This window comes from Fundulus heteroclitus, chromosome 22 (genome assembly GCF_011125445.2).
Source record: "Fundulus heteroclitus isolate FHET01 chromosome 22, MU-UCD_Fhet_4.1, whole genome shotgun sequence".
Classification (NCBI taxonomy): domain Eukaryota; kingdom Metazoa; phylum Chordata; class Actinopteri; order Cyprinodontiformes; family Fundulidae; genus Fundulus; species Fundulus heteroclitus.
In genome coordinates, this window is record NC_046382.1 from 17,211,747 (window position 1) to 17,234,727 (window position 22,981).

At 40.6% G+C, this 22,981-nt stretch overlaps 1 protein-coding gene across 1 annotated transcript in view; it reads right to left on the reverse strand.

Moving 5' to 3' along the window:
• Positions 1 to 1,124: 1,124 nt before the first annotated feature.
• Positions 1,125 to 22,981, reverse strand: part of itga9 (integrin, alpha 9) — an 84,313-nt gene continuing 62,456 nt past the window's right edge. Inside the window, exons 17-28 of the mRNA XM_036126496.1 lie at positions 21,585 to 21,661; positions 20,624 to 20,771; positions 16,096 to 16,182; positions 15,881 to 15,960; positions 13,953 to 14,036; positions 13,087 to 13,195; positions 12,876 to 12,983; positions 10,552 to 10,677; positions 10,297 to 10,416; positions 10,111 to 10,206; positions 3,733 to 3,852; positions 1,125 to 1,632 (exon numbers count right to left, since the gene is read on the reverse strand). Of these exons, the coding sequence (XP_035982389.1) occupies positions 1,534 to 1,632; positions 3,733 to 3,852; positions 10,111 to 10,206; positions 10,297 to 10,416; positions 10,552 to 10,677; positions 12,876 to 12,983; positions 13,087 to 13,195; positions 13,953 to 14,036; positions 15,881 to 15,960; positions 16,096 to 16,182; positions 20,624 to 20,771; positions 21,585 to 21,661 (1,254 nt within the window). The 3' untranslated portion in view covers positions 1,125 to 1,533. The remainder of the gene's footprint in view (positions 1,633 to 3,732; positions 3,853 to 10,110; positions 10,207 to 10,296; positions 10,417 to 10,551; positions 10,678 to 12,875; positions 12,984 to 13,086; positions 13,196 to 13,952; positions 14,037 to 15,880; positions 15,961 to 16,095; positions 16,183 to 20,623; positions 20,772 to 21,584; positions 21,662 to 22,981) is intronic.

A 22,981-nucleotide genomic window follows, 5' to 3' on the forward strand; every position in this document is an offset into this window, starting at 1 on the left:
ATTTTGTATTTTACACATACAAACAAAAATACACTAAAGACATGAAGGTATAACTGATAGCTCCACAGTGCTTAATGACAGTTGATTGCCACATAACAACGAATAATGCTCCCAACGGTCTAAAAAAAGGCCTTCACTTGATCTTTAGAGATTTTTTGAATTATTTCTAAGCGGGATGCAGACTCACGTGTGTAGAAATAAAATTACACAAACAGAAAAAGGTACAGAAAAGCTACAGGTGCATCTTAATAAATTAGAATGGCATGAAAAAGATTTATCTCTTTCGGTAATTCATTCAAAAAGCGAAAATCATGTACTATAAAACTGCGTCAGACTGAGTGATGGATCTCTTGTGGCTGTGGTTCTCCCTGTCATTTGTGCAACATGCTCTGCTGCATGTTTTTCTTCCACTTAACTTTCCATTAATTTGCTTGGATGTAGCACTCTGTGAAGAGAGAGCTTCTTAAGCAATGACCTTTTATGGCTTACTCTGTCTTATGGAGGGTATCAGTAACCGTCTTCTAGACAGCTCTCCAGTCCCCATATAGATGATAATCCCAGAATTTTGTATTATTTCTTCATCAAAAATCCTTTTATTGTTAATGTGATGTGGCTTCAATATTCTGAGAAATTGAGTTTGGGGATTTGAGTCGCTGTGAGCATCAAATTATGAAAACGCTTCCAATTTATCGCTCTTTATCGTGTAATTAATTCATAGGATTTTCATTTTTTTGAGCTGAATTATTGAAATAAACAAACCTTTTTGATTATATTCTAATTTACTGAAGGCCATCTGAGCAGTTTTCTAGTCCTTGTAACAGGGATGAGCTAAATACAGGTGACTCCACTCATATATTACAAAACACTCACATACATACATGTACATGTACGTATATATATATATATATATATATATATATATATATATATATATATATATATATATATATATATATATATCTTTGGCACAAAATTAAACACTTTGGGGAGCAAATGCATTCCTTTTTTCATCAAACATCAGTGCTTTAAGGAAAAACAAACTGTGGATACAGAATGTTTCTAATGGCAATAAAAAAAACCTCAGCTTCTCTTAAAGCGTACTTTTTTTATATGGCTTGAAAGTGTATGTATAAAAATAGATTTGCTATGTTAGACAGCCCTGAGGGTTTTGTTGTCCACCAGTATTCATGCCCTCTGCAGGTCCCCACTACAGGTGTGGGTCTACATCCACAGTTCGGCTCCGCCAACGCGGCGTTCCCTCATCACAGAACAGCTGATTTCCACAGCAAGTATCCTTCTGTAAGCCACGCATTCACCTCAGAAGCTTGTTCCCTGGACCCCACCCACACACCCCCCACCCCATCTGCAGAAAAAAATACACAGAGTCTCCAAAAAATATGGAGAATAATCTTCTCTTCCACATATGAAAGACTTTGAAGAATCTGGTGCCCCCGGGGCGGGTGGGCTCCTAGTGCTATTGGATCCTTCTTGACCCTAATCTCACTGGCTCCGCTTGGGCCCCAATCGAACGTATCAGTGCTCCTTGTCCATCCAGTCCCAGCTTTCATCGCTGTCTTTACGGTTCTTTTCGGCTTCGATGATCTCTCTGTAGTGGCGACGGAAGAAACCCATCTGTCAAGCAAGAGGGACGACAGGTTGAGTTTTTAGAGCAGGGGGGGTCACAGTCGCTGCAGAGAAAGACTGCAGAGAATGATGCATAGTTTTGTCTTTCTGCTCCTTAACTGTAATTCATACAATACAACAATATATGGACCATGAACCATGATTTCATCTATAGTTAAAACAATGTTCAGTTTGTGCATTAAATTCCTTTTTGAACCCTTATAACGAGTATCAGTATCAGCCCTAAAAATCCCATATTTGGCTTTTAAAAGAGATTTTCACCAATCAGGCTTCATGACTGATAAAACTCAGCCACAAGCAACCAATCCTGTTGAAGATACAAGAAAAAGATTTATTTTATTGTCCGTGTTTGAGTTTATATTCCTATTCATTAAAACTTTATTACAAGTTACTGCAAAATAGTTCATGTCCCTAAACTTCTTCTGTGATTTTTCACATCGGAACCACAAAATATTTATGTATTTTATTGGGATTTTTGGGTCCTCCACACAAATTAATGTAAACACATATAAGTTTTTTTTTCACTTTTTTCTTGCAAACAAAACTCTGAGAAGTTTGGTGTGCATTAGTTTTCAACCCCTTTATTTTCCCAAACCCTTAAATAAAATCTCTGGACAACTTCTTTTCAAGTCTTACCACAGATTGTTGACTGGATTCGGGTCTAGACTTTGACTAGGCCAACTAAACACAAGGACATGCAATGATGTAAATCCCTTCACTGGAGCTCTGGCTCTGCATTTAGGGTCGATGTCCTGCTGGAAGATGAACCCGCGACCCGGTCTTAACTCTTTTGCCGCCCCTAACAGGTTTTCTTCCATGACTGCCCTGTACTTAGCTCCATTTATCTCCCTATAAAGTCTGACCCATTTCCCTGTCTCTGCATCTACACGGCATGTTGCTGCCTTCACCATGTTTAACGTAGGTGATCTGCACTGTTTTTCTTTTCCCACACCAGACATACGATGTTCACTAAAACTGAAATTTATGGTTGTGAAAAATCCAAAGGCTAAAAATACTTAAAAAAAATACTTAAAAATATTGATTCTGAGCAGCTGAGCTTCTTTATAAGCACTGCTCTTATCTACATCAGCCTCTTGTTTCAGCTGCATCATTGCAAAAATAACAAAACTCTAGTTTGCAAAGCATGCAGGACTCCAAGTGAACGATGGCTGATTGTATCTTTGAGTGAAGCATCCGGAAGTTGAGGTTTCTCCCTCTGTGAAACAGATGGAAGACAACAGATATGTTGGGGACAGGAAATCATTTTGCACGTTGGGGTCTGCCATCTTATCCACAAACATCCATAAATTGGGATGAGATATAAAACCATGCAGAAGCACGTGGATGTAAAGCCGCAAAGCAAATATTTCCCTTCCAGACGTGCTTTGTTTATATAAGAATGCTATACTGTGCAGCTGTTTGCGATAAGCTGAGCTTTTACTCAAGACTGCTAGGTTAAGCAAAAAAAAAGTGATATAAAGCTATGAGGGGAGCGGTAGCTATACCTAAGCTCCTGATGTCGATTCTGTTCATTTATCTACATTAGACTACTAAAGTGTATTGATGTAGACCTGCACTCTTCTCAGGCATTTCCTGATAAAAGCAATACAGGACATGCGCTGGACTTGTAAGCAGGGTTTGTCTTGGCAGGATCTGAGGACTCGGGGAAGGGATTGGATAATGTGTCCCTGGACCGACATTCCAAAGTATAGTTGTGGTATTCCCGATGGAAGATGAAGCAGTGAAAAAGAAAAGGAGTTTTGTGCTAACAGGGTCTTTGGGTATCAGTGTAATTGCCATTTCCCCTTTAAATTCTTCGCTCATGCGAGCGGCATGGTGTGAATTACTGTCCAGTCTGTGACTTGTCCTTTTCATGGTTGTCAAAGGCCTTAAGAAAGCTTTGACCCCCACCTCCTTTCCCCGACTTCCAGCTGCCTCTAGTCAACTGGATACCGTGCTGACATCTAACCAGAGCAAAACGCATTGCTCCCGGCTGTCACACACAGTATTTATTAGCCTTTGCACACTACATGTTGGGGAAAAAAGACAAGCAAAAGAATCACAATCTGCATTTGTGTGTTTGATTACCTTCCAGAGTAGCACAGCCAACAGCAAAAAGATGAGAATTCCCACCAGAAGACTGATAGCAATGATCCAGCCGACGACGTAACCCCTCGGCTCCTGGCTGTGGAGCGCCTCGAACACCAGCTGAAACGCAACAAGATTTAGGGAGTCACACTTGAATACAATCCATACGCACAGAACACATGCACAAAAGAATGCACATGAAGTCACGCGCTGCTGATGATGAAGAAGAAACATTGAGTAAAAACAGAAAAGCTCTGGTCCAGAAACTCGGCTTAATTTAGGAAGAGCTGCATATTACTCTAGGATCAGAAATGAGCTACAATCATTATAGTAATTGCCCTGTTGAATTGACTTTCTAAAGTTTTTTATGTCTTGGTCATTTACAAGACTTTAAAAATGTGCAACAAATGTTTGTTTTTTACAGTTCAAAACGCTTGTTTATTGAGGTATGTCAACTTACTATGAGTATCTCTTTAAAAAATAATCCACAGATTATTATTAATAATCCACTACTAAAATAATCATTATCTGCAGCGCTAAATAATAACAATCAATAGAAACAGCAAAGAAATGCCGTTATATTTAAACACTTATCACATTATTGGGTATCTTGGGTGTTAGAAGGAGCAGAACACTTCTCTTTATTTATAGTGCTCTTCAAGATTAAAATCACAATGTGCTTCAAAGCAAAATAAACTAAAAAAATGACAAGAATGAAATACATCATGGTAAAGTAAAGTAAAATAAGATAAAATAAATTATAAAGATGGGAGTATTCAAAAACCTCCTTAGAGCCAATTGTGTTCACAAAAAGTAAGTGAAAGGGAAAAGAATCCAGAGCACATGGGCTAAACATTTTTAACCTAAATTCAAGAGCAGATAACGGGTTCAGATCAGTCGACCTCAGGGAGTTGGTATTCACATACAGCTGCAGGTACTTAGAAAAGTATAAAAATACATTCCTGTGCAGAGAAAACCAGAGCATGTGGTTGAAATAATAAATCACCTTCAAAATTTGGCCCAAAAAATTGTCCCAAGCATTAATAGCATTGATTTGTTCAAAAAGGGAACCCAGGTGCCAGACAGTTAGACAGACCAAGCTATCCATAGAACAAAAAAGAACTACGGTTTTGTCCTCATGCAACGGGATAAAACTGAGCCCTGAGGAACTCCAGGCTGTTGAGTATACCAAGATGATTTAAATAACTAATTCACAGAGGAAATACTCCTAAAAGATAAAGAGAAACAAATCCAATGAGTATCATGATGACCAGTAAAGGTAGTTTGTGTGTGTTTTTTTTCCATACCAAATATTTCTTGACATGAGATGCAAAATATCCTGTACCTGTCCACCACTGCAATGCAATTAATACAGATACAATAATACAATAATAACATGAGTGCTGCACCTTCTAAATTTTTCAGTAATTGAGTACTTTATTGAATAACCCCTTGATTAATTGAATCATGGGATGTGCTAAGGCAGGCCTTCCTAACCTCCCCTTTCTTTTCCAAACTGATTAAATGGACAACAACTGTGCCTCCGTCTCTTCTGCATCAGTACTGTGCGCTCTCACATCCAGGCATATAAGCTGTACACTCAGAGCCTCCGTACCGTTATATATGTAATACATTCTGATTAATTCGACTAATAACTATTTGGCCACTTGAGGGCAATCTTAAACTGTGCATAGATAGAGCTTTGAACTGTCATCCCTACATCTACAGGCACTCAATGAGTATATAGGGAGTGGTGGCGTCTTGTCATTAACTTACCGTATCCTGATGCAGCCGCCTACTGTACAGTTTGCACCCTTCATTCCAGTGCACACACAATATTCAATGTTTTTTATTACAACAGCATGGTTTAAAAACAAGATCCAGAGTGTAATGGTTCAAAAATGTCCCGTTTTCTTTTGTCGTGTTGACAGGAAAAGACTGAACCTTTCTTCCAGGTAATTTCTGTATCTTATAATAACAACGGAAGTACAACACTGCTCGTGTGCAGCAGGGGATAAACCAGGAAGCAGCTAACGGCTATTAGCAGCTTCCAGCTAAGTGTGTAAATAATGAAGAATGGTCCAAGATCCAGTGCAAAAAACCCCGCTAATAAACATATGATTCCCAGAGGGAAAAGACTGGAAAAGTGCTGGGAATATAGTATGAACCTCGGTTTTCACTGAAGCAGAAGCTAAGGCTGCTGATAGCTCAGAGGTGACTGCAGAGTTTATTGGCGTGAGTAAACGTCCTTATTTATACTTTGATATTAGTATTAGTAATAGCATTGTTCTTCTTGGCTTCTACAGTCTGAAGTAGATCGAATGGTTCTTACCTTCATGCTGTGGCCCTGTTTCCATGTATAAAAGGGAAATAAATTTTTTTGTGATGTTCTGATATGAGGCCCTTAGAGTTCCTGTAGATCGGTTTAGTTAATTAATAATGGTTGATCTTCGATCACGCTGAGCGGCCGCTTTAACGCAAAGCATTTCAGAGGTTTAGGCACGGTTTGGCAATATAATAATTAGCGATTTATTAATCCCTAAATTGCTTTCTGTTAGTTCTGTGGTACTGCCAGTAGATGGCGCCACGTCTGTTTATATATGCTCATTGTGCCCAATGAGGTGGCTATTTTTAGGCTCATCGATACACTATCAGGATGGACGGTTATTTTATCATGATCAAACGGTTTTTTTTTTTTTATATATAGGCATGTAGTGCAGCTATATAACCTTTAGCCAGCAATTGAATCTCAGTCTGTCTGTAGGAAAACTTTATTCTGTGCTATCCTGAAGGTTTATTAGTTGTGGTAACTTTTAGAAAGTACGCATTGTGCGCATGTTCAGTTTCAAAGACCATAGCACCCCTAGTGGCGAGGCATGATAATTACACCATTTTTAAGTTTCTATTGCTGCTGTGTAAATGCAGAACGTTATTACAAAGTTTAAACATATAAACATGTTACCAAAAACATAACAAAGTTCTCATTTTCAGTGGACTATTGTCATGTAAATAGTACCTAAAACACCATCTTCAGATTTTAATTTAGATTTGATAAGTTTTAAAGTGAATTCTTTAACCTTAGACTCATGTAAAGCAAAGCAGTTATCAGTTTTTAGAAATCTGGCAGCTATGATAGATATCTAAGCTGTGCCATAAATAGGAGTAATCTAAACAAGTTTCCCATGACAGGATTGAATGTTGCCCGCTGGATAATAAATCACTGACAGCATAGTTATTTTACCTAAGACTGCGTTCTTTTGGTTTAAGTGAGAACTAAATACAGTGAAAGAAAACTAAGCTCTATAATAAATGTGGCCATAATTATGGAAACTATCTAAACTATTTAAATTATTTCTAACACTGTTGCTTTGATGATTTTTTTTATTTGTTAACTCAAACATAACATTTCTCTGGTTTATGTATTTCAGTGTCCATAAAATTACAATGTTCATGTTTAAAATTCCGAAAGCTGATTCCTGCACAAAGATTTAAATTTATTGAGACAAATTTTCAGATGAATTAAATAATTTATCACTCTAAAGTAGAGACAAGGCTGCTTTAAGCCTTCAGTGGGAAATCCCCTATTCTCCAGGGTCATAAAATTGATGGATATATGCATTAAATGTCTTTAAACAAATCCAAACAATGGCTTTACTAAACATCAAAACCCTGCATGACGTGCTTCACCCAAAAGAGGCAGTACAGACAGAAGAGACAGATGAACACGACTCTTCCAATAAGCTAAAATCCAGCATGAGATGCCAAGTGTGTGTCAGGACAAAACCAAATGTAATAGTGATGGTTAATATCTCTGCTGAATATTTTCCCACGTTAACGCTTCCCTCCCTAATTCCAGATTCCTGGAATTAAACTGTTGCTATGCATGCCAAGGTATTTATGTGAACAGAGGAGATTAAAGCCTCGCTGGTCATTGGTCTAAAACCCTAAAGCAGCTGAAGTCAGGGCCGTATTTCTAAATATGTAATGTACAGACAACATTTAGTCATACGGTGCTGTAAAAACTATTTGCCCTCTTACAGAGTGCTTCTGTTTTTGCTTCTTTTTTGTCACACTTGACGTCATATTTTGAATTATTCAATACATTTTAATATCATAGATAACCAGAATAAATACATAGAGCAGTAACAAATCATGACTAACTAACAATGAGCCGCTAACATCAGTCTGGAGGGACTTTGGTTCACTCTTGTTTGTAGATTTTGTTTGATTTCAGCCATGTCGGAGGGTTTTTCATGTATGAATGGCCTGTTTTTTTAAATGTAACATAAACTCTAATAGATTAAACTTTGACTAGGCCTCTCCAAAACCTTCTTATTTAAGCATATGGTGGACTTGATGGTATGCTTTGGGCCTTTGTCCTGCTGCAAAACACAAGTGGGCTTGGGCTTAAATTCACAACAGATGAACAGTTCCTCTCCTTCCAGGTTTTCTGTTAGAGAACAAAATTAACTGTTCCATCAAATAAGGCACAGTGTCCAGGTCCAGAAGCAGAATAGCAGCCGTAAACCATCACACTACGGCCACCATGTTTGATGCACTCCTCGAAAGGCTAAATACTGTTCCAAATCATTTGAAAACTGCTTTTAGCATTTATTCAGTTGAGCTTTGTCTAAAATTAAAATCTGCAGGTGGATCTTGTCGCGTGGTTAGGAGGGTTTTAAAGTTTCTTGCATTTATTTATTATACTGTGGCTCTCGCTGTTCTTCCTTCTCTTTACTTCCTGTTTTATCACCATTTCTGAGTTTCTGGTCTGTGTTTAGTTCCTTCTCTGCCATTCAGACTCACTGATTCCCTCTCCCTCTGCTCTCTGACCGCCCTTTCAGCTGTTTCCTCGCTGCTCATTAGTCACATCTGTTTCTGGTTCCACTCATCAATTCTTCCCAATATATATTCCTCTTTGGTTCTCCAGTCACTCCTGGTTCATCTGCTCAGTACTGCTCCATCCTGGTCTAAGTTGCTTTTTTAATCATTAAACATTGCTATTCTTGCTCCATTTCTGACTCCCCTTTTGGCTGCATTTGGGTTCTCCGCAATCACCGCCACTTTGGGACAGATCTGACACATGCAAGTCTAACAAAAAAGCGAAAACAGGAAAAAAGATATGTTTTAAGAAGACTTATTCACAGCACTGGATAGACTTACTGCATTGATTTGTTAGCATCTCGCGGATGATAAAAAAGCATATTTTTGTTCTGCTGAAAACCAGCGGAACGTACCCGGACCACAAACCACGGTGTACTCTAGCTCACCGTGGTCCCGTGGGAGAGAGTAAGAGTGTTTACCAAAGGCCATAAGAGCAATGGTCGAGGGACAGAGCACACACACTAAGTGCTGAAAGAGCAGCATGGTATGGACATATTAATACCAGGTCTGAATTTTCCAAGCACCATCATAGCTCAGGGTCAACCGAGTGGCAATCTAGTCAGCACCTCAATCTCTCAAGAGATCCCTCTGTGACCAGCCTCAGCCCTCAGCATAATTGTCAAATTTGATCTGCTGGGCCATTTAATCACTCAACAAAAAAGCAGCAGGGGGAGGGGCTGCCCTTGTGCGCAGCTGATGAAACCCAAAACAGTCAAGTCAAGTCAAAGCAGCTGGTTCTGGTTCTCATCGTCTTTATTTAGCTGATCCATGACGTAGCCATATGTGGTTTAAAGAATACCTTAACACCACCTGATTAACTGTACGGTAATAAGGCACAGTTACCCATTACTGATTTAAATTTTGTGAGTTTGCATCCATTCTCAGCCAGAACAAACAAGCTTTAAAAAGCCAACTCTTTCACACTCACTTAAAATTAAGATTATCGCAAACTGTGGAATAAATACTATGAACCCTGGATTGCCATCAGTGCCACTCAGCCAGAATGTCTGAGTAGCACTGATGGGCGTAAGCTAACCCCGCGCCACCAGCGCACCCTAATTGTTACTTTTAAATTCAAAAATAATGATTAGAAAAGTGTAGTCTTGGCACTGTTCATAATTTATGTATATACTACTAACAATTAGGGTGCGCTGGTGACGCAGGGGTTGCACGCCCGGCCCCTGTATGAAGTCCTCAGTCCTTGGCTCGCCTCACCCAGGTTCAGTTCCAGCCAGTGCCACAAAACAAATCCTTAAAAAATATGCTTACCTAAAATTAAAAGCATAATACTGCAGCTCATTTGATGTATTAATTAATCTTTAAAAATGCACGCACAACATAGCATAGACATGGCGTTCAATCGCTGGTGTGGGACACATTTGCATTTAATACATTTATATGAGAATGAACAATATTTTTGTTGTCTGTTTATTTTAAGGGAAAAATGTGAATATATTTTAATGTGAGCAGAATGATAGTTAGCACGAAACTCACTGAAATATCTTCTGGCAGCCCATTTGGCACCTCGATTGCCCTGTGATGTACTTGGACGCTGCCTCTGGTCACAAACTGGATCACAGACGAACTATCCTGTAGGCGTAAAGGGAGTCAATAACCAGTCTACATCCAATTTACATAGCATCCGAACGGAATCTACAAAGTCACTGCCGCATATCGCACCGTTTTTAAAATTTCCGTGTTGAGCAGAAGTTTTATATCTATGTTCAACACTTCCTCTTTTAACTGTGGACCCAGACGGCAAGAGATTGTCATACATGCTCTTCCAGGCCGATCACAGTCCTGTAGAAAAAAAAAACAACAAAAAAAAAAAACAACAAGACAAAAGAAGTGGATACGACAAGCAGTCAGAAGAATATGTGATGAACACAAAGAAAAATCTTTGAGCTGTCAAAGAGTAGGGGCCGCCTTTTTTACCAAGACTTTGCGTCCAGATTTGCTGAAGAAGGCAAATATGGAGTGGAAGATGCTTTCTTTGTCTTGGGGGATGGTGCACGGCGTCGGGTTCATGTGAGGGGTGCAGTTCCCTCGGCTGTCTGACACCTAGAAACAACGCACAGTGGAAGAATTACATTATTGCAGTTTTATTTTAAAAAAAATATTATAACAAATTACTGTCAGGTACAATTGAGGCATTTTGAAGGAGACACTTTAGATAGTTTTTGAATTTTGAACTGAAGCTGTGTGACACATTTTGGTTAAAATACAACAAAATAACAGAACCAAAGCTCTGTTTTACTGTCTGTGATCTGGGGCTTATTACCTTGCAGCTAATTTTAGGCAGCACAGTTAGGCTCCCTGCTCTTATTGTTCCCTCATATTACTCCCTCCGAGTGCTTAAAATCTCTTCCACTTTTAAACTAGTTTTCCTACTGCGGAATAGCCGAGTACAAATTACACTGAGACTTTTTTGAATCTGCTGCAATCATCTTTCTAAAGACTACGGCTGCTCTTGCCATAGTGTTTACTCTCTTCAGCAGTCAGGAACACACCAAGCTAAATGTCTGAGGTTTAAGCAGCACAAACATTTTGCAAAATGATGAGTAAAGATGCTGTAATCCTGTGCAATTGATGATGAAGTCGGTACAAAATTTTGTTACATGGGAATAAATGTTTGGTTGTACTAATAATTTATTCCTCACCAGAAACTGCATTTATCCTGTTGCATCCATTTTACAAAAAAAGTGTCAAAAATGTTTTCAATTTTAATTGTGGAATTGTGAATTCAGTTTTGTTGAACTCAATGTAACATTTTGATATGTGCAAATATCTTAGAAACACACAGACTTGAATGGGCTGTCCTCATGACTGCAAAACTCTTAAAATTGATTTATTGTGAAGGTAAGTGAGCGAGTTACCTTTTGATAAGTTATTATAAAAGCCAACAATAGTAATAGAATGGGGAGGGGGCAGATTTCCCTCCTTAAATATAGTGAATGCAGCTAAGATGATAAAACTGAGAGATAAAGGAGGCGGTGAGATTTCCTCTTTTCTCCGAGAAGTGTGTGCTAGTTAAAGGCGATCATTTCAAATGCGCAAAAGATGAGTCACAGAATCCTTCTTTTGAGTTTGTTTGAGTTTGTAATGACTTCAAACACCCTATCAGATGCTGTCTAGAACAAAATGGGACGTGTTTTATATCTCTGATAGCCCCACGTCAGACATGCCTCTATGACTCAGGTGGAAAGCAGGTTTGATATGTTTAAAGTGTTGGATAAGAGTTTAACTCCAAAATGTCAACACAGTACTTTGGTCACCATAAAGTGCCTGATCCTACTGCTGTTATGGGTCTCCAAGGGATCACAGGAAGTTCTCTCCTGCAACAAACTGGCACCCCTCCCACACAAATTTCCCATATGGAGTGATTTAGAGGTGTGTGTTTTACTGCACAGCCCCCCGGGAGTCCTCTCCCGTCCCCCCCTCTCCTCTGACCCGTCTGAAGCTGTGGAGGTGGGATTCTCCTCGGGCCTTCCTTATTGTCCACCCCGCTGCTTCTCAGCACGGCTGTGTGTCTCTGCCCTGCCCTTGGCTAGAGTGGAGATTCATACTCTGTTTTAATGGCTGCACGAACTTTAGTTTTTACACTTAATATTGCAGGTTAGGGATTTGGGGGCATATAAACCAGAACATGTGGAGTAACAGTCAGAAATCTGTGTGTTATCTTCCACGCTGTCTTAAATGCCACGATATCTGGCTATAAAACATAAAGGTGTGACTGTGCAGGGGGGTTGGGAGCTGGAACATCTCACAGCTTATGAGATGCGGTTCCAGACTCGGAGTGGTACCAAGCAGTAGCCCCGCTCTGCAGGTTTCTGATCCTTTCAAGCCGGCTGATCCCATGAAAGTGATTCCAGATGGACTCGAGGAGGTGGGATATACCACTACAGGCTCCCAATTCACAGTAAGTACAATTAACAGCTTGAGCTCCTCCGTGATCTAGCTATATATAAAAGAACCTAGGCAAGGGTTAGGAAAACACCTAAATGCAGCGGGAGGATTGCGTTTCTCTATCCAAATGAAAAGTGCTGTGAAACAAAATGGACCAGTGGTCTCAGTGGAAACACCGACGTTTTGGCTTCAAGCTCCCGGTCCCACCAGGCGCGGTCAAAGGACACGGGTCAGGGAGGGAAATAAAAAATAAATAATAAAGAAAAACGTGTTGCTCTCTTCGGGTAAATTAAATATTAAATAATAACCTCTGCTGGATGAAATAATGTAGATGGACAGCTGTTGGCACTCACTTGGGTTTCCATCACGTGAAACATGTCAGCTCCGTTACCAGCGATGCGGTTGGGTATTCTGATGTCCACGGTGGAGCCGGGCAGCCTGCTGGGCCCCTTGTTTATGGCCTGGAAACACGTCGCACGGAGACAGGAAGAAAAGACGGTGAAAAGATTTTATACCAGGAAAGATTTAAATATGGAAACTGTACATTCTCTAGATATGAAGTACCTGGAAAGTCAGATTGAGAGGCTGAAAGTTGCACTTCATCTCATCCAACTGGACGAAATGAGAGGCATCGATGGAGTTCCCGTACACAAAGGAGCCTGGTGTCACCACACTGTAAACAAGACCGGTGGTCCAGTAACATACATAAAAAGGGTCTCCACACAGGGTTAATAAACGTTTTCCACGTGTAGCTTCCCTACGTTTTTCTGTGAAAAATGTTGCTATGAATGTGTGGCGGCTATTTGTGCAGGGGTCAGACTTTAAAATGAAACAGATACACAAACACAAACAGACGGAGGGATTGATGGATGGATGGATGGATGGATGGATGGATGGATGGATGGATGGATGGAAACAACTCGTAGACATCGACTAAGAGGAAAAAAAACACCAATGTACTGCCTGACTCTTTTTACACACGTTTCTCAGAACTGGAAGCAACTTAAATGGAAATTTGAATGTTTCCAGACTGTGCAGGAATCCTGTTTAAAAGAGATAAAAAAAATAGTTTCCCTCGTGTTCAGAAATATTCAGAAGAGTTTTCTTTAGCAACTGAAAAATGTGTCCAGATTTAGTCTGAAGCCTCCGTCAACATGAACCTCGGCAGCCTTATCAGATGTCAGCATTCTGGCAAATACGTTCTGTTTTACATCTCTCTCCTTCCTCTGTGAAGCAGAGCTGTGATAAAGTAACCAAAGATAAGGCCTTTAGAGCTGATATAGCCTCCACGGGGGAGGAAAACACTCCCTCTCTTCCTGAGAGGCAACAGATGGAGACGCAGACCGCATGTGACTGAGATGTCTGTTAGACAGCTTTGGATCTGGAAAATCAGGAAGTGAAGCATCGTGGCTGGCCCGGTTTGTCCTTACCCTGTAATAGTGGTGTCGGTCTCATGGATCAGAGGGATGGACAGGTCTAAGCTGTTGTCGGAAAGTTTGTGCTCCGGGTTGGCGCTAAAAAAGAACACAAAGGGCAATAAGGTTGCAGTCAACTGCTAAACTGTCAACGGCAGAATTTGTCATGCGCTTTCAGCTTTTTCCACAATTCATCAAATTAAAGCAAAGAGCTCCAAAATATGTTATTAGGGTTTTATGTGACAGACCAAAATAAATTAGTGCATAATTGCGAAGTGTGAGCAGAAGTGCTGCAGTTTTTCAAACAATTTGACAAATAAATCTATAAAGTGTATTGTGCACATCTCCTTAGCAATACTCCTCTGCTGCACGTCTTTTAGGATGTCACCGCCTGATTTGCACATCTAGGACCTGAATCTTCTGGCCATTCTTCTTTGTACAATATCTCCAGCTTAGCTAAGACTGGGTGGATGGGAAGCTTCTCTCAACATCAATATTCAAGTCTTGCAAATGAGTCTGATTATGAATTATGTCTGGACTTTGCCTGGGCCGTTCTAACACACGGCAAATAAACTTGTAAACTAAACTCTGGCTGCACGCTGAACAAGGCCACGCCATATACTGAGAACACATGGTCGTCACAATATCAGCGTGTGCAATATTAAGATAGCAAAGAACAGTTCAAAGCAAAATAATTGCTAACTAATATGCTCCAAGTGTCATGAACTGGCATATTTAATGCTGATGTCTCACGGCAGCAGAGGCTCACACCGGACCCAAATGGCATTGCCCAAAAGTTACAGAGTTTCGCCATAATGAGCCGATGAGAAAAAGAGGAAAGAAGAAATAGGCACATATACCAATTGTTCTTTCATCGCGTAGTGCCAAGGCTGCAGGCTGTTGTCCTGCTAGACACAGTCTCACGTATTTCAGACTGTAACAGGTTTCCTTCACATATTGCCTTGTATTTATTCCATCCATCTAACCATCAACTCTGACCAGCTTCCCTGTTCCTGCCAACGTAAATCCTCCCCACAGCATCATTCTGCCACCACCATGTTCTCCCACCATGATGGTCTCTTCAACGTGTTAGACTTAGACTTAGACAAACTTTATTGTCATTTTGTATGCACAGAGTGCGTACAGAACGAAATTTCATTTGCATACAGCTTGAGAATTTCATTGAATTGCAGTGGATTTCAGAATAAAGTAACTTTGCAGGATAATAAAGTAACTTTGCAGGATAATAAAGTAACTTTGCAGGATAAAAAAGTAACTTTGCAGGATAATAAAGTATTCGCTTTGTTCCTTGAACTGGACTTCGTATGACTTCCTGATGTCTTGTAAACAGACCGCCCCCCCACCCCACCCAAACCCCCACAAACTGTATATCTGTGTGGATCCTCCATCGTTACCGTGAACCTCCTCCTCTCTGATTAATGCTCCTTGTCAGGCCCGTCGGTTTAGGTGGACGGCCAAGTTTTGTCTTCATAATGCTGTTTTGTCACTAAAGTCCCCTAACAGACCTCTGAAGCTTTCAGAGAGCAGCTGTGTTTATTATACTGAGATTGAATTACACACAGCTGGTCCTTATTTAGGACCAGCTGTAGGTGACTTCTGAACTGAGCGCCGGGTTTTTATTTGGGGGTATTAGAGCAAATGTTGGCCCAACATGTTAGCGCGCCTTACTTTTCTAATGTTTATTTGTAATAAAAAGTTGCTTTATTGTTCTTCAGCATTGCAACTATGTGTCACTTGGTCCATCACGTGAAATCCCAAATAAAAACCCATTTGTCACTAATGTGGCGCAAAGTGGAAAAAGTGCAAGAGGCCAAAAATGTTTTTGAAAGGCGTTTCAAAAATACTGAAAGCCCGCATTTTAGCAGTCAACGATTCCAACGTTTAATCAAAGCTGGAAATGTATTGATTTGTAATAATCGTACCTTTTTGCTTGAACCAAGAACTGCAGCGTGTCATTTTCCCCTGAAACCTGACTTGTGTCAAAAATGACTGCAAAGTGATACTGTAGAGAGAAAAGGCCAGGACAACAACAAACAGTTTTCAATAAAACAAATCACACTCGCTCAGCTAAGAGTGACATCAACGCTGCATGCAGCCACGAAGCCCTTGAAGGCAGCTCCACGTTAGACCTAATTACCTTCGTCTGAGCTCTCATGAAGGGAAATCCCACACTGCATTTGAGGAAGTCCAAATCGACGAGTCCACAGGAAATACCCTTGTCTTCCTGCAAAAAGAAAGATAGACGGAGGGTTAGAGGAGTTGATGGGAACAGACAAAGTCGAGACAGGCTGGGCGACCCGCATGGAGACGGATGACAGAAAGAGGAAGAACCAGCAGACAAGAGGTAGACTGCAGCTCAGCGCCATCGGCTCTGATAAGTTCAGGGACGAAACTGCAGCGGCGCTGGATGGCAGACTAAATAAACAACTTAGCCGCAGCAGAGAGCCTTCAGGTGCAAATACCTCCAAATATTTACAGTCTGGCCAGAGGAAAATCATGTTTTCAAACCGAAAGGATGGGGTTTGAGTTTTTCATTGGGGTTTCTAAATCAGGTTTAGACAAAGAATGTACAAAGCTACGATGGCACACACATCTTGGCGGGTGGTTTAATTGGACAACGGCCAGACTGCGTGTTTGGAAGCTTGTCCAAACAATATAGAGCTTTGCAGGCTGCGCTGTATAAACACTGAGGGCTTGACCCCATGAATTCTTTTAGTGAGAGTTCACTGGGAGGCTTTCGGCTGAGCTCATGCTCTGGGAGCAGAGATGCCTCACTACAGCAGGGGTAGAGAGGGGAAAAAAAAGAAATAGAAAGGAAAAGGGAGGAAGCACTTTTGGAATATTCAGTAAGAGGCTGGTCTGTTGACATTTAAAGGCAGACACCCATTCGCTTTATCATCCAGAGTCCCAGGATGTGGCCGTGCAACCCCCCACGCTTCACTGATTCATCTTAAATAAGCAGCGCTACCCTTTACTGGAGACCACGGAGTTACCGTACAGACCGAAGCCGGTAACTGGCAATGACGGCATTTCCTCTATTTCCTGCATCTCTGCAAGCTGCTGTGCAAACAGCGGCGTTCCCAGGAGGACGGGCAGGACAGAGATTAGGAAAGTTGACCTATTTACCCATCACCCACCTGGCAGGGTCTTGAGAGAGAGCAGAGCGCGCTGGCACACTGTGCCTGTGCAGTGTCAGGAGAGACCAAGTCTGTTTGTTCAGCACTTCTTCACTTGCTTCCTCTGTTCTGTCTCAGTCTGGATTGGGACTGTCACAAGTGGCAGGGCTAGTAAATATCGCCAGCTCTGTTTACGCTGCTTTAGAGCATGCTAAGGCACGCTTTGGAGTGGTGTGTCACAGGAGGCCCGTTTTTCTGAGTGTCGTGCCTGTGTTTTAAATGTCTCTATCAATCAGAGTATTTAGACATTTGGCTTGGCTGCGGCCTGCCCAATCCAAGCCGGTGTCATCGCCTACTTAATACAATTCTCTGTAGCTATGCAGATGAACAATTTCATCGCCTTAACTATGAAAAATGTCACCTCGTATAGCCAAGAAAATCTGTGATTCAAATATCTTATGGTTCACACTTTTCCTCCATCACATTCCAAACCTCTGGCCTTTTAACCATAATCGTAATACGCTCCAAATGTCAGAACTTTAGAAAACTCTTACTCAGTAACATTAAAGCTGCTGTCCTACTCGTTCCTATCTCCCCACGGATGCTGCTGTATTGAAAAATGTGGGCATAACTGTGAGCAAATGAAGCAGACTTTCACCAACATCGAGTCCTGTCACTTCTCTGAAGTATGTGAGCTGAGATTTACATCCTCTATGCACATTGCATATTGTGATATTGTATGTTATGTAAATACATTCAAGTCTTTTTCACTGTTAAAAAAATATTTTTCCACTGTACAATATTTATTTACTCTGATATTTACTTTTTATCTTCTACTCTGAGTGTTTCTTTAGAGCTAATTTTAGATTAGACTATTTTTCATCTTATTTTTTTCTTCTTTTTCATTGCTGATAATTCTGTGTAACTGTCTGTCTTTGTCGCTGTAACATCCAAATTTCCCCCACTGTAGGACAGTAAAGGAATTCTGATCTTCACTTTTCTTGTGAACTTTTATAAGACTCGACACAAAACACCTAATTTCTGGAGCAAGACAGCAACTTTTTTTTCTGCAAGTTTTATCCACAAACTATTAACTGGAACCACAGTGGAATAACTCCAGGCGACTTGTCAACGAGTCCTGTTAAAAAGAGTAAATGTGCTTGGCAGACGAAAACATCACCAGCAGGAGGCGAGGTGTGAGTTTATTTTATTTATTTTACAACACTTTAGTTGTATGTTTCAAGAGACAGACGTGTATTTTGAAACAATTAGCCCCTATTCCAATGCAGAGACCTAAAGCCATAACCTGGGATTTTGAAAGCTCTCTGCATGTTTTGACAAATTTCTACACAAATAATTTTAATGTCTCAGGTTGCTTTAAAAAGGGGAAAAACAAAAACTTACTCAGAAGCTGGTGCAGGAGTCTCTTTTTTTGACTTTATGTTGAAGAAGTGCTGCTTAAGCAGTGGAGAAAAAGACTCAGAAGGCTTTCTGACTTTAACTCAGGAAAAGGGGGTCAGAGCATCACCTCAGACTTGTTAGGTAGTAATTACAATTCTGCTTAGAGCGTATAGTAATAAATCTGCTGTGTGGCCTCTTTGTAATCCTTTCCTACTGTTCACTTCCTGTTTCCTTTGCGCAGCAGACCACCCTGACTTATCATCTTCCTTAGAAAGGAAGGCTTTGGGGGCTGCCTGGTAACCTGACTCAAAATGTCAGCCGGGTTCATTAGATTTGCTGTGAAACTGAAACGCACGGACTGTTGTTTTAATATTTCCCTGCAGTGTGTATTCTATTTAAATTCAATTTCACCTTTGTCGGGGGGCTTTAAACTCCACCCCAGGCTGTGTGTTTTGCGGAGTCAATCCTGCCCATCGCAGCGGCGAAAGGACAAACATGGGGGGTCGGCTGTGAAAGAAGAAAAGCCTTCCTGATGAAAGCTGTCAGAGCGCGCCGTCTGACCTGCTGCGTCTCTGAGATGAGAGCAGATGTTGGGTGTAGAGATGCTAGCAGAGGCAGAGGTGGATGCTTTTAAACCGCTGGGCCACTGTGAGGTGGAAGGGAGCAAGTATTTGTCAAGCAGAGATGGTATGTTTAAATTAGAAGAAATTAAAGTAAGAGAAAAACACTTTAAATTGCTTGAATATGCGCATTTACCCAATGCATGTTTATTTATATTTATATATATATATATATATATATATATATATATATATATATATATATATATATATATATATATATTTATATATAACATGTCTCTAAATAGTTTTTAGGCATAAATACGGTGGCTTGAACAGTCCAGATGCCAAGTTTGTTGTGGGAACATGGCTTTATCTCTGTTCTGCAGTGTTCCCATGCGTATAACTCATGTGTTGTTGACTTGAGACGTCTGTGTTGAATGAGTCACAGAGGTTAGTGTATGACAGGTCGGCTAAAGGAGCTGCCCCCCTTGAGACGGGACAGCTGCTGATGCTCCTGCTACGCCGGCCCTGCTTCTCGTTCCTTTCATCTTCCCGTCTACCTAAGCGAGCTAAGGATAACTAGCTTCCAGGTCCTCGCGCATGAACATCCTTTTCATGTACTTCATTATTCAGAATGCACACCTCTTGTATAATCCCAGAGTAGCTTTGCACAGATGCGGCATTTGAGAGAATGCATATCTTCTTTGCCTCATTTGGGACTTCATGTGAAAGAGCAACAAAAAATGTCATGCAAAGCTGTGCTGCCTAAGGAAAAGGATGTATGCTTTTCTCATTTTTTACAAGAAAAAACTAAAAAGTGAACTACACTCAGCCTTCCTTACATGATACCCCTCAATACAGTCCAGCATAAAAGATAAAAGCCAATTTAGATTTGTTTTTGCCAAGCCACATAGGGGACACAAACATGTAAGAAGGTGCTCTGATCAGATAAAAAAAACTGATCTGGCCTAAATGCAGAATTTTTAGTCATCTCTGAAGAGGAGGAGGCAGGATCATGCTATGAGGAGGCCTTTTTTCAGCAGAGACCGGCAAGCTGATAATTGATGAGAAGATGGATGGAGCTAAATACAGAGCACTATTTGATGAAAACCTGCTTAAGGCTGCAAAAGACTTGAGACTGGCATCAGAGCTTCACCTTCCAGCAAGACTATGGACTGAAACATACAGCCTGATCTACCTAGGGAAGTCATGTGTAAAGGCTCCACATACTCGTGTGTACTGTGCGCATACTGTGAGCCACGCGGACTCTCTGCGGACCTTTTACCCTTCATAGTTGAGTGTACCTGTTGCCATCCACTCTGGAGAAGAAGATTATTTCCAGTCTCAGGATATGCAAAGCTGGCAAAGACTTGCTGGTATTGCAGCAAACGTTCCACAATTCCATGACCCAGAGTTGAGGAATACAAATACAATCCACACTTTTCAGGTTGCTAACGGTAAGAATTTGGAAAACCATTTAGTTTTCGTCCCCTTCACAGCAACGCATTACTTTGTATCAGTGTCCTGCAAAATGCAGTTTGCAGAATAAACACGGGAAACAGCAAACGCTCCATGTCCTACTGACCTTCTGCCAGAAGTTGATGTAGAAAACTTCTCTGGAGAAGTTGAAGTAGATGTTGGTGTCGTAGGCGTCGTCTCCAGTGTTGGAGATCGTCACGTTCAAGGAGACGTTACGAACTCCGCCAAGAGCCAAATGCGGTCTGATATGAAGTCTGGCAGACATTAAGGAAAACGACATGTAATGTTAAAACATCTCAATAGTAGATTAACAAGCATTTAATTCAGTTAGAGCTAAAGCTTCTAGCTTCAGTTGAGCCGAATGTTTTAGGTTTTATTGTTCCTCTTGTTGTTGTTGTTAGTTATTCTAACAGGTTACAGTCTTTAGTTTTTTTTTATTGTTTTATGGTATTTTGCTGATGAAGGTAGTGGTGATTTTGTATTTTGTGCAGCACTTGTGTCTAATGCAAGTGACTAGCCACTGTTGCTACATGCTCACCCAGGAGGAGTGAAAGCTGCAAGTCAGGGAATCAATCTGCTGGGTTTCCTTGGATGGAAAACTTTTAACCAATCTGTCGACAGACTTCCTAGAGAACCTTCAGATGACATGTTTTGTGAATTGGTGCCATTTAAATAAACTGAACTGGTAAACTATTGTTTGAAATGTAATATAGAAAGAAAATATGATTTTGACTTTAATTACCTTTGCTATAGTTAAAGATTCCTTTAAATTATGAACCTACATGAGAGTATTTACTTCTATTTTAAGTAAAGATGATATAATTTGCGTAGAAAATCTTCTTAACTGCAGGACAAACATAAACAGGTTCCTCATAAAACAGAGTAAAAGAGTCAATGTTTTTAAAAAAGGCACCTCCCTGACTATGGAAAACACATGGATGTTCTCCAGGCATGCGTCATGGTTCCCCCACCCACGCCCACCAGACTACGTCAGTTTTGGTGTCTCTGAACTGAAAAAAAGGGTGCACACAGAACGAGGGCGAAGTACAAAGTGGACGGGTTTTTACCCGGAGAGCAGGAGCTTCCCATGAAGCCTCAGGTCTGCAGCGCAGTCGTCTGACAGGCAGTTCTTCTCAAACCAGGTCTGAAGGGGAGACATGAAGCGCACAGTTCAAATGACCTCATGCTGTTCATGCACCAAACACAAAGACTCGGTGCTCAGACAGGGGGCAGTGTTGTGTTGCTGCTCGAGCCGCTCAGAACAGGGTATGTGCCAGGAAGCTAATTCATCAAGAAAACTTAAGTTAAATGCTTTGGTTTGATTACTTTTCGATAAATGGAGTCTCTAGATACTTAAAGAAGCAGAACCTTCTTATTTGATTCTATTGGAACCACACACAAAAAAAGTTGTAGACAGTGGAGAAACGCATTACAGGGAACATTACAGGGAGGTTGGAAAGATAAAAACACTAACACAGACAATGATAAGTAACTAAAACCAAATTATTTTAAACTCTGGTTCACTTATTTTCCACATTCCTGTTGTGGCCTACAGGGAAACATAAGTGTAAATGAAACAGGTGTGAAGATAATTTACGGCTGAGTGAAGGCGGTGAGGGAATGAGCGATATCCACAGGGTGCTCTTAAAAGACTGACTTAATTCTTGCTTGAACAGTAGGACAAACAAAAAAATGAGTAAAATTTGGTTTGCTGCTCTGTTTAAGACAAGCAAAACAAAATATCTAATACTACTGTTTTCTGTAGACCATGAACCTTTATAGAAATCTAACTGACTGAAATTTAAATGCAGAAAAACTGCCATCTATACCAGCTGCAGTTGCCTCCACCCTTTTTGACACCCCAGTAATCATGTGCAAAATAAGCCTCAAAATAAATGTCTCTTGTCTGAAAATGATTCTTTCTCTTATTACAGAATTTCCCACCGGAATTAAAAACCTTCATATTCATAATAAAGAAATGATACCACACTTTCTATAACCCATCTCTCCAACAGGACACCACTTACTCCTTTCCTGTACGATTTACAAGGTTAGGGAATACAGAGAGAGGGTCTTTGATCATTTGTCTCTGCACAATCTCTCTGGAGTCCTTGTTTCTCTCTTCTCCTCCTCAGCTCACCCCACAACTTTTAAATATTATTTAGGTCTGCAGAGTGAGGTGCTCATGGAAAAAGGTGGATTTTTGTCAGATGAATCATTGCTGTGTCGATTTGGCCATGTGTTTTGAGTCCTGCTAAATGGGCTAAATTATGACCCATATGTAGCTTTTTTGCCATTATATGTATTGCTATTAAAAATATCCTCTTATTTTAATGTGTTTATGAAGTAAATGCACTTTAAGAAGATTTCTGTGGCCCGTAGGAGTGAAACAGGCCCACAGGACTACAGATCCTCTACCATACCTAGCAGTGGGCATGAGGTGCTTCTCCACATTGTTCCAGGT